Source organism: Nilaparvata lugens, chromosome 3, assembly GCF_014356525.2.
Source record: "Nilaparvata lugens isolate BPH chromosome 3, ASM1435652v1, whole genome shotgun sequence".
NCBI lineage: Eukaryota > Metazoa > Arthropoda > Insecta > Hemiptera > Delphacidae > Nilaparvata > Nilaparvata lugens.
The window spans coordinates 33,187,917-33,205,252 of NC_052506.1; the positions used below are offsets into that span (position 1 = coordinate 33,187,917).

At 33.1% G+C, this 17,336-nt stretch overlaps 2 protein-coding genes across 2 annotated transcripts in view; both read left to right on the forward strand.

The window, feature by feature from the left end:
- LOC111052624 (serine/threonine-protein phosphatase rdgC) overlaps nucleotides 1–14,732 on the forward strand; it is a 262,290-nt gene extending 247,558 nt beyond the window's left edge. Inside the window, 2 exon segments of the mRNA XM_039423565.1 lie at nucleotides 11,605–11,689; nucleotides 14,176–14,732. Coding sequence (XP_039279499.1) covers nucleotides 11,605–11,689; nucleotides 14,176–14,390 — 300 coding nt within the window. The 3' untranslated portion in view covers nucleotides 14,391–14,732.
- LOC111052625 (calmodulin) lies at nucleotides 8,711–10,660 on the forward strand. The gene is made up of 2 exons (XM_022339363.2): nucleotides 8,711–9,332; nucleotides 10,255–10,660. Exons 1-2 carry the CDS (start codon nucleotides 8,893–8,895, stop codon nucleotides 10,448–10,450), a joined length of 636 nt encoding a protein of 211 aa, XP_022195055.1. The 5' UTR covers nucleotides 8,711–8,892; the 3' UTR covers nucleotides 10,451–10,660.
- Nucleotides 14,733–17,336: the final 2,604 nt, after the last annotated feature.

Sequence of the window (17,336 nt, forward strand, 5' to 3'; positions counted from 1 at the left end):
TGGAATCGGCGTAGGTGGATGAAGCAGCAATTGGGACTAAAAGAGAGAAAGCGAGTGTTTAGTTGTAGAAAGAGAGTCTGTGAGTAACAGGCGAGAGAATGGTAGGAACGGGAGATGAAAAAGGAACGAATATAATGAAATTTGGGAAGAGAGAAAGGGTGAGAGCTAAAGAAAGATAACATGAGAAAGGAAGATAACATGGAAAACTAGAAAAAGAGAAATGTGGATATCAGAATAGTTTGAAAGGAATGATATCTTATAAAAAATAGAAATAGAAATATGGAAATAGAAAAAGAGAAAGAGATTAGAAACTTATTATTACTGATTGGAAAAAGATAAATATTTCCAAAAGAAAATATGAACGACAATGGGGAGAGACAAGTGATAAATGAACATAATGAGATGGGAGTTGGAATGATATGAGAAGACGGAAAGAAATGGTAAAGAGATATTAGAGAGAAATTAGAGAGGGATATTAGAGAGAAATTGGAGAAAAGATAATGAAGAGATAGAAAAGAGCTGTACTTGAGAAAATCAGATTGAAACGAAGAATGAAAAGTGAGAAAAATGTACAGGAAGAGAAGGAGAGGCAGAATTGAGAGCAAATGCAAGGGATAAAAGGAAGGATAGCGGAAGAAGAAGATAGGAAAATTGATGGAAAATAGAAATGCAAAATGAGTCGTTGATACAGAAAACTAGAGAAATACGAGAATGAAAAAGAGATGAATCAGAACAGAATAAGAAACAATTTCGATGCAAAAACAAGAGAGAGAGGAAAACAAGCTGATAGTATAACAGCAAAAGGAGACAGCGATAATGAGAGAAAAGATAACAAAAAGAAGAGGAGGAAAGTAGAGAAAGTAGATGCAAGAAAGACGGAAGCAATGATAGAAAAGAGTTAATGAAAAGAGATGGAATAGAAAGACTGCCTGCCTAATAATTATATTCCTTACCTAGGAGGAAGAGATTAGGGCGGAACTTCTCTTTTCGCTTTCCACTCAAAAGAGACTAGATGAATGGAAAAAAGGGGTAGATGAGAATGATAAAAATTTAGAAGAACAATGGAAGATAGATTGATAGGAATTTGAGATAAAAGAGAACTATTAATGAGAGTGGAGCTAATGATAGAGTCCATTCGGTTTGGTATGAACCAGCCAATCATTGCCTGGTATCATAATGATGAATATGCATTTTGAATTGGGCTCAGCGGAGAGAGGGATTTGTAATAAGCGGTGATTCGGCATGCTGTGCTCGCAATGCTCTGATATGCAATGCATTCATCAACGCATCCCGGAGCGTGTGCTTTCAATACAGGCTTAGCATTGTATTTCAACAGTGAGAAGCCTAAATTGAATAGTAGAAGAGAGTGAGACAGAAGAGAGAGGTAATAACAAGTTGGCAGGAGAGGGAGTGATAAGAATAGTGGAAAGAGTGAGGAGGAGGTGGGTACTAGATAAGGAGAATACCAGTGGAGAGGTAACAACGGCTAATACGAGTCAACTAGACTATCAATTAATTAGCATTGTGAACTCGGCTTCAACATTGCAATTGTGATAACTGATGAGAAAGTGCTTCAACGTGCTATCAGTACCTGTTATTCAAGAAATCTCCAGCTACAAATTAAAAAGAAAGATGTTCTCGTAAGCCGAATTGTTTCTAATAGCACAGAATGGATAAGTGCCGTACTTTCGAACCTTTCGTTTCTCTTAAATAATCTAACTTCTCTAATAATTAACTTCATAATCACTTCCTAGTTGTTCGGAACTCACCCAAACATGTATGTCTCTCAAAATCACCTCTCCCTCATCCTACGGATCATGTGGATATCTACCTCAGAAATATAGCTTACAACTAAATTAGACTAGCTTATACTATGAATACACAAAAGTACATTCAATGAATCTTAAATGATTTTTGGAGACTGGGAATAGTTTTCTTGCTCTTTTTCTTCTTCTTCTACATCATTGTTTATCTTATTTTTTCTCGCTTCTTCCACTTCATTTTTTCCACTATCCTATAGTATCCATTTGCAGCATTTAACTTATTTGCATCATTCGTTCCGATTAGGGAAATAGTTATCATAATCATAATTCAAAGTCTTTATTCAAAAAGTAAATAAACAATCAAATATATCCCAAAAAGCAAATACAATATTGTTTCCTAATTTCTAATATGTGTTCCCTATAGGCTACCATTTATGGTAGCCTATATGCTGCAAATGTGTGGGGACACTTGAATATATATATATATATATATATATATATATATATATATATAATGAAATATTAATATACAAATTCTAATATTATATCATGAAGAACATAATAATTGAATATGATATTATATTGAAATAAATCAATATGTCAATTTATAATCATTCTTGCACACATTCACTCATATACAAAAAACTTAAAATTATGTATGGAGTGGTTGCTGTTTTTTTCATATTTAGTTCAATTTAATTCATAGTTAACGTTTCGTTTTTTTCAAAGTGCTGATGTAATTAGACCATAAATGAATACACGCTTTGAAGAAAGAGACAGTGATTGAAATTTAATACTGTATTAAGGCCTCTTTCACACGATAGGAGACGTGCAACTTGAACACTGAACAGTGTTCACGTTTTTTTGTCGAAGTACATTGAGTCAAATCGTGTCTTTCACATGGTGACTCCTATCCAGGAACCTCGTTTTGTCACGTCTTTTCCCCTCGAGGCAAGCAGAGGCAAGATCTAACAACTATGCCGACGTTTGCTCAAAGTATATGACTCATCACTTTTTCTCAAAGTCTAACTTCCTTAAAAATATAGATAGAAGATTTCTGATTCGGATTTGGATTCAGTGACCCCAAATTCTTTAAAGCGTAAGTCCCATTTTCAAAAATACCCGAAAACAAGGGAGTTATAGCTGTTTTTAATATAGCTTTCGATTATCATATGATTATATAGTACGTACTAAGATAATAATACTCCTGCCTCACAAAGGGGCAGGCAAAGGTTTTAAGAAGTTTTTGAACACCTGAGAAGTTTATGCATAAACATTTTAATTTTTAAAAGTTCTAGTTTTCCAAAAAAATATTGAACTATGAAAAGATGAATCCAAATATGAAATCATAAATCATCTCCACTTATCACCCAATAAAATAGGAGGAAAAGGAAAGTTGTACAGTAAAATTCACTGAATTTCAATTGTCATTCAACAATCCAATTTATCAGGTTCAAATCGTTGAATATCACTTAAATTCCCAGCAATTATTGACTATTTTTTTACAATCAGAAAAATCTATTATGAACATACAGTATAAACATTGTGCTGATCTGAATCGATCTATGGTAATAATATGAATTGAAAGAATAGAAAATGTCATGGCATTCCAAGTAGTGATGTCTGTGTATTAGAACTGCTGAGTTGATAATGCATACTGAAAAAAAGTCATGAATAGCTCAGACCAACCTGGCCTGTGATGAACCTGTATAAACAATTCATAGAATTCTTAGAATTCTATGAATTGTTTATACAGGTTCATCACAGGCCAGGTTGGTCTGAGCTATTCATGACTTTTTTTCAGTATGCATTATCAACTCAGCAGTTCTAATACACAGACATCACTACTTGGAATGCCATGACATTTTCTATTCTTTCAATTCATATTATTACCATAGATCGATTCAGATCAGCACAATGTTTATACTGTATGTTCATAATAGATTTTTCTGATTGTAAAAAAAATAGTCAATAATTGCTGGGAATTTAAAGTGATATTCAACGATTTGAACCTGATAAATTGGATTGTTGAATGACAATTGAAATTCAGTGAATTTTACTGTACAACTTTCCTTTTCTTCCTATTTTATTGGGTGATAAGTGGAGATGATTTATGATTTCATATTTGGATTCATCTTTTCATAGTTCAATATTTTTTTGGAAAACTAGAACTTTTAAAAATTAAAAATGTTTATGCATAAACTTCTCAGGTGTTCAAAAACTTCTTAAAACCTTTGCCTGCCCCTTTGTGAGGCAGGAGTATTATTATCTTAGTACGTACTATATAATCATATGATAATCGAAAGCTATATTAAAAACAGCTATAACTCCCTTGTTTTCGGGTATTTTTGAAAATGGGACTTACGCTTTAAAGAATTTGGGGTCACTGAATCCAAATCCGAAAATCAGAAATCTTCTATCTATATTTTTAAGGAAGTTAGACTTTGAGAAAAAGTGATGAGTCATATACTTTGAGCAAACGTAGACGGAGTTGTTAGATCTGTCGGCTTATTCGTAAGATCCTCATGTGAAAGTACAGGAGAGCTGCAAAATATGAAATATGATCTTCCGTAATATGATATTCCAGGAGCGAGGTCTCTGCCGTGTGAAACTGGCCATAGGAGACGTGCAACTTGAACACTGAACAGTGTTCACGTTTTTTTGTCGAAGTACATTGAGTCAAATCGTGTCTTTCACATGGTGACTCCTAGCCAGGAACCTTCTTTTGTCACGTCTTTTCCCCTCGAGGCAAGCAGAAACCGGCTTGGGTCGAGATACTAGCGGACAAATCGTCGTTTTCACATGGTGATTCTACGTCTCTCCGGTCACCACTTTTTCTCAAAAACTATCTTTCTTGAAAATGAAGATAGAAAGATTCTGATTTCGGATTTGGATTCAGTGACCCTAAATTCTTTAAAACCTAAGTCCCGTTTTCGAAAATATCCGAAAACAAGGAAGTTATGGCTGTTTTTAATAAAGCTTTCTATTATCATATAATTATACGGTAAAAACGAACAGGTACTGTACTATACAGTAAGTAAGTACTGCTATTATAATACAACTTACACTGTATTCGTGTAGGAAATTTGGTAGGATATTTATCTTGGTTTCTGAAAATACCTCAAAATAAGGGAGTAAGATAACTTTGTGAATCTAAAGTTTTCCTGCCGATTGAAGAAACATTAAAAATTAGTGTTAAAACAAATATCAGATCACTATTCAAGCTATCAAGCTTTTCATAAATCTATTTGTCTCCTCATGGCCGAAGGTTTGCGCCCAACGTTTTCACTTAAACATTTCTGTGATTAAATTGAGACTTATATGGAAACCTTATTAATTTCTGATATTCTAGCAGCCTCTTCCCTGGTTTGCAATGTGCTTTGTTCCAATTTATCATTCATTTTATTCACAACATTTAGAAAATAGGAATTAAACAAATTAGAAATTTTATTACTATCATGTATGCTATTCCCCTGATCATCAACAATTAGTTTTAGTGGTTCTTTTTTTCAATCCTATTAACGCGTCAATTGTTTTCCACGTCTTTCTAATGTTTCCCTGGCTTTCTCTGAACAGTTTTGTTATTTCCCTGCTCATCAACAATTACTTCTAGTGGTTCTTTGTTTCAATCCTATTAACGCGTCAATTGTTTTCCAAGTCTTTCTAATGTTTCCCTGGCTTTCTCTGAACAGTTTTGAATAATAATATTGTTTTCTTTCTCTCAGTTTATTACGTAAGTTATTTTTGAATTTATTGTATATTTGTTTTAAGTCGTCATTATTAGGTTGTTTGATTACATTCTTGTATAACTCATTTCTTAAGTTTATTTGCTTGATCAGATAACTATTTATCCATGGCGACCTAAATTTCTGTGTCAAGTTATTTTTTACAAGAAGATTTTCTTGTGAATCTTTGATAGCGCTTTTTAAAATGTCAATGAAATTCTCCCATCCCTCATCAACCGATGCTGCTGGTATTTCTCTATTCCAATCAATCGACGATAAAATATTATTCAACTTTCCATAATTGATTAGGTATATTTTATTATTATCTGTATCAACAATTAAGAGATCCATCGTTGGATCTCTTCAATCCTTCAACTTGGAGTATGATTGTACTGTGATCAGTTATATCTAAATGTAGTATTTCTGGAATTAGATTAATTTCAACCAGTTTTGTTCTAGTTTTGCCGGATTTTAAGTAAAGATGATCTATTAAACAGTTAGAAAATTGTGCACAAGATATATGTACACAGTCCGCTGAAATGAAATCTATTGTCTTTGTTTTGAACGTTATCTCACTGCTTATATAAACCAAAGTTCCTCCTGCTCTGTAGTTATGATTAAAATTACCATGTACGGAATAGCCCTCTATATGATATAAGTCTATTTCATTCTCTAGTATCCATATTTCTGTCAAGACTATTATTAGCGGGTTGTTTTCTAATTTCCTCATTTGCACTAAGAATAAATCGAAATTACTTCGCAGACTGCGTATATATTGATGAATAATTGGTGTTTCTCTGTTACTTATCTCTGATGACAATTTTAATTTACTGGCACTGTTATTTTCTGGGTTACCTGGCTGCTCTGATGCACTTTTCACGCTCAACTTGTTCACTGTTCTTGAGTTTCTTGATCCATAGGTATTTGATGTCGCCTCTTTTGAAGATCTCTCTCGCCATGGTGAAAATCCTTCTTCGCGTAGGTGCTAGACTTTCATTAACATAGACTGGATGGTCCGTTGTTTCTCCCATCTGCCTTGTAGAAAACTGCCTCGTAACTTTCCTTTTATTCAATATTACCTGTTTGTCTGTTCTACGAACGAACTTGACAACGATTGGTGGAGGTGGGTTTTCATTTCGTTGTTTTAGTCTTTGACAAATGTCGATTGCATCTGCTTTTATTCTGTGTCCCAATGCTTCGCTCATTCTACAAATGATTTCTGTTACATCTTCATCCTGTTTTTTGGGTATACTATTTATTTCCAGCATGTTCGATCTCAAGTATTGCTCCACATCCTCGACGCGCTTCTTCAATTCTGTATTTTCTTTCCTGCGGCTAGCTACTTCTGTTGAAAGCTTATCGATGTTGATGAGGCATGTGCTAATTTGCTTGTTCTGCTCATCAAACTTCTTATTAATGTAGTTAATCGCCCGATGACATGATTCAATTGACTTCCCAAGCTCCAACTCCATTTTCTTAATATTCTCCTTCATGGACGTCTGATTTCCTGCAATTACCTCAAGAACTCCTGCGAGTTCTTGGAGAGTCACTTCCTTGTTTCCTGTTGTCGATTCACTAACCATACTTTTGCGACAAGTAGAGGAACAGCTGCTACATATCCAAATTTGTTTGTTTTTCTTTGAATAGTCCGCATCGTCCTTGGTCATTTTCACACATCATATATGAAAATTCGCTTCACAGTCGACACATGAAATCAGTTCACCTGAATTCCGAACGGATTTAAAGCAGATAAGACAAGACATTTTTAAATCTTCAAATAAAATATTCACTACAGCACGGTTCACTAGCACGAAATATTTTGTTACGTGAAGTTTAAACTTCGCACAGCTGACGCAGCAACCACTCCGATACGACCGCTCTCGTCGAGCTCTCAATCATTACTCATGAAAGTTTCATAATTTCATAATATATGGATTCATATCATAGTGTATGGAGGCGATTCGTTATTATTCTGAAAGTAAGTAGACTGTGGACGCAAAAACATTGGGACTTTTGTACTTTGAAAATAGCTGACCAATATTCATTTTCCAATAATTGAATTAATCGGAAGCCTCTCTTGCAAAGATGGGTTGCTATAGAGGAGTGATGAGGGGTGCTTTTGCAGACCATAGTAGTTTTGTCGGGCTGGCTGTGTAGTGGTGCGGGGAGGGGTGTATCGGACTCGACCAAAGTGTCAAAACAGAATGAATGATGATTCGGCGAGGCATGGAGCGGCACGCTACGGCACATTCATCATTATTACAGTATTTATAATAATGCGCGCAATTCTCAATCCCCCCTTTGCTTCTTGGTGAAATTCACTTTCCACGCATACATTTATAACCCAGTCAATACCGGCTACTTCCTCAAAAAACTATTGAAAACCTTTATTATCTACCATCGGTGCATCGATAGAACACCATGATAGGAGGATAATTTTCCCAACGGTCCCAATAATTCCGGCTGGAGCTACTCTTGACATTTAGGATTCAGATCATCCAACTTCCTGCGAATACATACAATGATCAGTGATCAGTTTGCCAACAATGACTAATGGAACTGACGTTCATTAGTTGCAATGTACACAGGAACGAGTGAACCGAATGCAAATCGACTGTAGCTACGATAGCACTCGATGGATAATAAAGAGGCCGCATAGAAATGTTTGGAGCAACGATGATGGGTCAACAGATAACGGAGCACAATAAGCAAACACTTCACCGGCTGGGTCTGAGTTGAGCATCCGATTGTTTGTTCGTCAAGGCCAGACTCCGTCAGCGAATCCTATTGGTTCACATTGTGTTTACCACGCAAATGGATTACACAAAAGTTCAATTGTCGGTTTAAAAGTTCAGTTTGTTCAACGAAAAGATCAATTTGTTAGCTGGAATGCCGTAATTGATTCTTGGAAGTCGATGAGTAAATAATTTTTTGATAACGCTGATCCCAGCAATTTTAAGGTTCATCTGTTTAACACTGATCGGAAAAGCTATAGGAAATCAAGCTGTAGTTGGATTTATTTTATCGCATTTCAAATTTAAACTAACAGCTGATGGATTGCGATGATTTCAATTTAATAAAAAATAATATTTTTTACTGTAATTCATGAAACTTGTTTTGATAACATAATAAATGAATAATTTTTATTATAGTCTTTTTATAAGAGCCTTCTAGTCGACCTTAATTTTTTGTGATTTTGGCAACATATGAACTTTCTTGGTAGAGCAAACTATTCACATTAGTTTTTGCAAACACGAAATTGCTGATCATTCAGCTGTTAGCCTCCTCAACAAAAATCTTTCCGTTGTAAACAAAAATCGTTAGTCCGAAACATGTAGACAGAACTAACATCTAAACAAAAACAACGTTTAGGCTTTTTTCGGGAGGGTAAATTTATAGTGAAAATGTTTGCAAACGCTGGATTTCGTTTGATTGAGGGAGTAGCTTTAAAATTGCGACTGGTGCAAAGTAGCAGTCACGTGGGTTTACGCGGACTCACGTCAGGTCACGTGGCAATGGTGCGCGGAGGAGGAGCGATGACCTTGATGCGCCAAGATAAGCCCACTGACAAGCCCAGTGTGAGACCTGCCGATTTCCTGACTGAACAGGAGTTTACTGCCTACACTCGTCTGTTCTCTGATATGGATAAGAATAAGGATGGTGCCATCTCTAAGGACGAACTGAAAGACGGGTTGAGAGATTTTATTGGATATGAGGCGTCGGAAAGTGAGCTGAATGAAAGTATGCAGGTTTTGGATAAAAATAAGGACGGCAAAGTTGACATCAAGGATTTTCTGGAACACATGCAGGCAAGGAAGAGCGAGACACGGCTTGAAGCTATCAGGTAATCATAACAATGATAATATTTGTAGTTATTACGATAATATTCTAAATATTCTACCTAAAAATGTCAATTCATTCAAAGTTGATTTTTTTGTCTTCAACTGTACTAATATAACTGTAAATTGTGATGAGATTGTAGGCCTATTTGAAATAGCATTCTGTAAAATTGAAATGCATTTTGTAAGATTTATTGTGCACTGTGTTGTGTCGGTATAATGTTTTTATAAAAGTAATATAGGCTACATAAACTATGTACCTACTATGAATGCATTGAAGTAATGTAAGTACTTTTAGGTGATTGTCTATGAATGAACAAACAGATTCAATTTAGTATCATTATTACAACAATAAATTCATTTTATGTAGGGCGAAATTGGATAAAGATATTACAGTAAAACTAGTCTAATACAATTTTAGTTTGCATTTCAGTAATTTTTCAATGGAAAAAATAATTGAATCGTTTCGAGTAATTTTGAATAGCTTTCTTTTCTTTGAAAGAAAAAACATATTTTTTATCATAATTCTCCTTTTTTACCAACTCTTGAGAATACCATATATTCAAAGCTTTGTTTCATACCTACTCTTTATTATTATTATTTAGTGTTTAATGAATTTAAAATATTGGAATTACAAAGAAAATTAATTCATTGATAACTGGTAGGCTATAATAGTATAATGGGAGGCAATAGGCAACCGTTTCAATTAAAAAAATAGACAAGTTATGTGTAAAGTCACACTTTCTATAGAATATTGCATTCAAATCATTCATACAGTATCTAGCCTATATTTTTTAAGTGGAAACAGTGTGATTTATTACAATTTTTTAGTTGTTTTATATATGATATGGTATTATATATGATCTTATATATGAGACTGCTTCTAATATTTTTGTTTATATGATGATGCTCTTCTTCATATTCCAGGTTCACATTCGAAATGTGGGACTCAGATTCAGATGGATTTATTGATAAGAATGATTTGAGGAGTATGCTGAGAGCTGTAGGGGAGGAACCGTCTGATGAGAAAATCAACAAGATATTGAACACATCGGATTTAGACAAGGATGGAAGGCTGTCATTCCAAGAATTCAAAGATATCTTTAAAGATAAACAGTTCTAAAGATGGGAAGCTGAGTCAAGAGAATTTTCATTGATGACAAGAAATTATGGAAAATATTATTAAGAGACTAGACAATTATGACCAGATTATAAAAGACTGACCATTGCTTACATCAAAGGTCAGAAGTCATAAAAACCAACAGGAGGCTAATACAGACAAGTTTGTTGTTTATGCTTAAATTAATGTGAAATTAAACGCTTTCGTATAAAAGTTTCATTTATTTTCAACTTACAACTTTTTTCTTTGATTTTTATTGAATGAATAAGATTTTTGCATAATAATTATTCTGCAGAGGTTATAATCTTCTAGTGTTTTATTGGTATATATTTTTTATTTTTGTGAATGTTTCCAAACTTTTACAATAACCTGCAGAAATATCAGAAGATTTTTCTAAACGAATGTTGAACTGAGATTAGTAACTGGAATTGGACATTTGTAAAGATTTAAAAGAGAAAAGTGTTCGTGATATTACTAGAGGTTTAACATACTTGTACAATCTTGTGCAAATGCGTTCAAAATCAGTATTCCAATGTGGTACGTGGCTGACTCAACTTGAAAAAAATAATTCATTAGTGTTGTTAATTTTCCCTCTGCCATCCACCTCTTGACTGTAACCCTATGAAATCTACTAAGTTTTATTTCCAATATACCTTATCACAATACAAACCTTATGAAGAATATAGAATTCACTATACTTCATATGTACAAATGTGCAGTATGAGCAATGAGTACGGTACCTATGTCACTTATTGCTGAACATAACTTATAATGTAGGCCTATAGCCTGATCAGATTGGAGTAAATCGCCTCAGTCAAATTTAAGAAAATTCTTCATATTCAAACCAAATTATTCTTCCAATTAAAACATTTAATGAAATTTTTATGGGTCCAATTGAGGTTGGTAATTAGAATACATGTACAAATCTTAATATAGTATATTATAATTATTACTACGTTGGCTTCGATTATAATATTCGTGCTTCTACTATTTGTATCACTAGAATATGTAATAATTGTTAACTTTGATGACTTAGTTTCCAATTTATCAACATTATCATATTTAATATTCCACTTTGTAATCTTTATATGTCATTATAATTGTGAAACTTTTATCAATATATTCTAGTATCTTATAGTTTGTATGCTCTGTTTCAGACTGATACAAACGTAGCAGAGACTCTGTATAGGAATAAATCAAGTCTTGAAGCAATATTCAGGATAATTGATAAAGACAATTCTGGTGAGTACCGTAGTCCGCTAGTTATTTTTGCAATATAAACTTCAATTAAAAGTTTTGATTATTGTAACCTGTTGGCTGTTCCCAAGTTTGATGGAAAAAAACTTGGTAGGTAGCCTATATTTGCCTGATCCCAACTATAGTAAAGTATTCGCTGTTTATCGTTTTGACCCCTATCACTTAGCCTACTCATGACTTTGAGTAGAAAATATTCGTGATTGATAACTCTTTAATGAAATTTACTACTTATACCGTAATTCATCAGAGTATTATGTGCTACATTGACCAGGAGAAAAGCTGATGAATAACAACGGATTATTATCTTGGAAATATAAAAAAATGACGACTATAAGTTAATGACATAAGTTAGCTTATAGTGAGCCGTATTCAATATTCATTCATATTTTTAAAGGCACAAAATATTCAGCTATCGTACTATTCCATTTTTTGGGTTGTTGGATTTTGTGTACCTACCATATTCATTATGAAAATATGTATTTTTAATAATATAGCCTACTATATTCTAGCTGTATTATTAATGATTCCACTATTTCATGGGAATGAGATTTCGTCGTTGGAAGAAAGAAAACCCACATGTTGTGATACTGCTGTAGTGTTTATAATTGAATTTATTATCATTGTTATTTCTATTCATATTGGAATATTTTTTTATATATTACACAGAACAAGAAGCAGAACTCTCTTGAAAAGAAGTACAGCATCATAAAATTTTCTGTCAAGTGCTACATAATGCAGAATGATTAAGTTTGGTTTAGCATTACTTTCTGAGCTTATCGTATTCAAAAATGCATACTTTCTAGAAATTCTAGATAAAGACCTTCCTACTTCGAATAAAAATAAAATAAAAGTTATGTGCCAAAAGTTTCAATACAAATAGACTCGATGGAACAATGCACAAATACCGTATTTGTATGAATATATCACTAGGTAATCAATTACAATGTTCCTAGAAATAGTATAACTTTAGATTTAAATAATATTGGCTGTAGGTAATACTATTTACATTGTTTGGGGAAAATATAATTATTGATATTGTAGCTGGCCTAACATAAGTATGAACCTCTGCGCTAGCAGATATTCAGGCCGTAGATAGTTGTTACTTCTAAAATATAATTTGGAATTAAAAATTAGGAGAAATAAAATTTGCAATTTATTATTAAAGAAAAGTCTTGAATTGAAGACTTAATAGTCTCAATTATCATCATTTGGAAAAATGATATCATTATTAAATCAAGATGAAAAATAAGTTAAAATGAGGGGGCCAATGACTGGCGGTGAGGAAAGTTAAGTTTGAGTAATGGAATTATATTTCTAAATCGTAGAGAAAACTTTCTTTTGTCCATTTATTAATTGGTTCAGTTTTATGCTGCCATTGATCTTGTTGATAATATAATGTTTCTGTAATTTGTAAATTATTAAATTACTGTAGTAAAAGATTTTATGTCTGTTAATTGAGAAATCTGCTCTACTTATAGTGTAATTATTTCATGCTGACTGACGATTATCATAATATGTTCATTGTGAATAGATTTTTATTTTTATAAAATTTCTTGTGTAGGATTGTCTGAGTTTATGGACATTTAGTTCTTCAAATATATGTCTGCTTGGTTAAAGTCTGGGTCTACCTAGTGCTGCTCTAATTATATATGCTTTATAATTGAAGGTTGAATGGTTTTTTTGAAATGTATAATATTATGAGCTATTCCCCAAACTTCTGTGACATACCGGTATTGGCATAAGCAAAATATACTTTTCTAATAATCTCTTATTGTATTTATTCTATAATATATGAGATATTTTAGTTTAGAGCAAAGATGTTCAATATGTATATTCCATTTCAAGTGTGGTTGGAAATTATAAAATATAGCCTGGAAACTCGATGTATCAAATTTAGGAATGACAGTGATTTCGATTTCAATGTTCTCCTCCTAATCAGGTCTTGAATTATTGCAAGACGTGTAGGCCTAAGGTGAATGTTACAATTGTCTTGCCTTCAATGAATCCCTACAGAGATAGGTACCGTAAGTCTATAATGCACCAAGCTGAAAGTCCTGGCAAAGAATCCTGGAAGTGACATTTCCTTTAACTGGTGATAACTACCTCACAACAGGATTAGGCTCACCATTTTTATAAAACTCTCTCACAGCTATCGTACTAAATGACAATTTGTTCACATCAATTGGGCAAGGTTTCAAACAACTCTTTCAGTTGTACAGTACCTGTTAACAAATGTACCTACAATATATTACCTGCTTCCCTCCTGTGTACAATTAATCCAAAAAAAGTATCAATATTATAATTTATAATGTAATAATAAATATATTTATAATGGACTCATAAAATAACAAGTACCAACACAACTTAATACTAATAGAAACTATACTGTTATAAACTAATATACTATTACAAACTGTTTGCTTGGCAATGCAGCTTTCTAACAAAACTTGTTTGAATATTTGTGTGAGCAGGTTACATTTCGCTGGACGAGTTCCAGGACGCGTGCTGCTTGCTGGGCGAAGTGCTGGAGCACCCGGCAGAGCAGGCGGTCGACATCTGCCGCAGCATGGACATCAACAAGGACGGACTGGTCGACCTCAACGAGTTCCTCGAGACATTCCGCATCGTCAACATGGACAAGGGTGGCGCCGACTCACTCGACATCGCCGACTCTGACGACGATTGAATCAATCGTCAATGTTTCCAGGACAAGATCGACGCTGAATTTATTGATATCTGTTGAGGATTGAAGAGTGGACTTATTATTTTTATTATTAGGTAGGCCTACTGACTATAAACTTGCAATTCAATTTGATTGTCAAGTTCTTAGAGAACTGATAGGCATTTGGTTCTTGGACAAGATCGATGCTGAATTCATGAAAATGTTTGATTCTTTCGGGGATTAAAGTGCGGATTAGTTTTTCAGATGACTGTAAACTTTCAATTCAATTCAATTCGATAGTTAATAAATTATCGTACATCTAATCATTTTTACTTGGACAAGATTGACGCTGAGTTTGTGGGAAGAATATTCGACAACATCAGTTTTCAGTAAACATTTGGGCAGGAATCATAGGAGATCATCTACTTCTGTTCGAGCTTCCTCCCAGGCTTAATGGCATAATCTACTAGTCTTTTGGTATAAGTTTAATGTCATTTAGATATGCTACTTTCATATAAAAAAAAACTTTTCATGAAAAACCGAATATTTTATTTGATTTGCAATAAGCTACAACTTATGAGTTATTAGTTCTCTCCTCATAAAACAGCAAATTTTTGTGGTGTAATGTACCACATAAGAATACATTTTATCCAACTTTTATTTAAATTTAGTTTACACAGCTTACATCATTCTTCTCAGAATTAAATTCTCTACAATTTTATTATTTATTTATTTTTATTATTAATTTTTATAATCAAACAAATGATTTTTCGCAGAACGTAGAAGTCTGTGTTTTTCTACTTAGATTTTTTGCATATTTCAACTTTTTTCTCAAAAACTACTCACACTACAGCTTCCAGACTATTTTTATTCAATTTTTCAGATATTTTTCCATATGAATCCAGCATAAGTTTTTCAAAAACTAGTCCCCCAAACAATTCAGCATCGGTGTATTTCACCAGAGGAACTGAATTCCGGGCAAAAACCCGCCTGTATAGCTCGCTAATGAAGCGTTTATGGATATATGTTTATAGGAACTTTTCTTCTTATTTTTACCTCTACTATCACATATTAAATTATTTTATCATAATTATGAATCACCCTGTATATATAAATATATAGATAATATTATTATAACATTAGTATATATATATATATATTAGTTGTGTGTATATATATATATATATATAATATATATATATATTATATATATATATATTATATATATATTTCAAGTGTGGTTGGAAATTATAAAATATAGCCTGGAAACTCGAATGTATCAAATTTAGGAGAGACAGTGATTCCGATTTCAATGTTCTCCTCCTAATCAGGTCTTGAATTATTGCAAGACGTGTAAGGTGAATGTTACAATAATTGTTTTGCCTTCAATGAATCCCCACAGAGATAGGTAAGTCTATAATGCACCAAGCTGAGAGTCCTGGCAAAGAATCCTGGAAGTGACATTTCCTTTAACTGGTGATAACTACCTCACAACAGGATGAGGCTCACCATTTTTATAAAACTCTCTCACAGCTATTGCACGTTCCACAATTAACAGTACTATGATCAATGATTACCGTACTAAATGATAATTTGTTTACATCAATTGGGCAAGGTTTCTAACAACTCTTTCAGTTGTACAGTACCTGCTAACTACTGTACCTACAATAATATATTACCTGCTTCCCTCCTGTGTACAATTAATCCAAAAGTATCAATATTATAATATTATAATGTATAATGTAATAGTAAATATATTTATAATGGACTCATAAAATAACGAGTACCAACATATAAATAAATAATAAATAAATAAATAAATGTTTTATTGTAGCAGCAAAAGAGAACATCAAATGCATTACAACGTCAAATGGTAACAAAAGTAGACACATAAAAAATAAATAGAACTATTAAATAACATAAGTCACAATCGCACACAGGTAAATCATTATAACTAATTCTACACCAAGAAATTTTTCTCTGATCTCAATGTAACAATCAAGTAATAAGGCTATTCCACTTCAAGATTTATTTCGAAAAATTCATCTATTTTATAAATACAATTTTCTGACAAAATTGCTTTCAATTTGTTTTTAAATTTTTCAATCTCTAGGTTCCTGATTGAAGGAGGTAAAAAATTATACAATTTTATCGCTGTATAGATGAATGTTTTTTGAGTCCTGGTGTAATTGAACCTGATTAAACTCAAAGTAGCCCTATTCCTTGTTCCATATGAGTGATATGAACCCAAAGCATCATATAAATGGATATTTTCTTTTATATATAGTAGGCTTTGAAAGATAAACAGTGCAGGAACCGTCATCACACCAAGACGAACAAACCCCTCTCTACAATGAGCTTGGGAAGGGAGTCCACAAATTAGTCTAATGCATGTTTTTTGCATTCTCAGTAGCCTTACACTAGAAAATTTATGACCCCAGAGTAAGTACCTCGACTCAAATGACTTTGGATGAATGCAAAATAGACCGTTCTCAGTACCTTAGAACTTACACACAGTCTCAATCTGCGTATCAGGAATATGCCTTTACTGATTTTCGACTCAATATTCATAATGTTTTTCTCCCAATCCAGATTCTCATCAATCATAAATCCTAGAAAATTCACAGAATGACTTACAGCTTCTGTGGTATTTCTTGTCATATAATCCAATTCTAAATCTTGTATTTTGCCTTCATTAATGCATAAACTATTAGCAGTACACCAATCTTGTATAGTTTCTGAAATATTTTTTAATTTGTTTCTCAATACTTCATGTGAATTATACCTGAGACAGATATTAATGTCATCAGCAAAGAGAAAGCTCTGTACTGATGGATTCGATAAAACATTAGGCAGATCATTCATGTAAATGATGAACAGTATTGGACCAAGAATTGATCCCTGAGGAACACCATGCTTCACAGGTAGATATCCTGACTCTTTTCCATCACAAAAAACCTTTTGAAATCG

Excerpts from the sequence above, each read along its gene's own strand:
- LOC111052625 (XM_022339363.2), top strand. The coding sequence starts at position 8,893 with ATGTTTGCAAACGCTGGATTTCGTTTGATTGAGGGAGTAGCTTTAAAA. Across the intron at positions 9,333-10,254 it reads ACACGGCTTGAAGCTATCAG|GTTCACATTCGAAATGTGGG; the intron begins GTAATCATAACA and ends TTCATATTCCAG.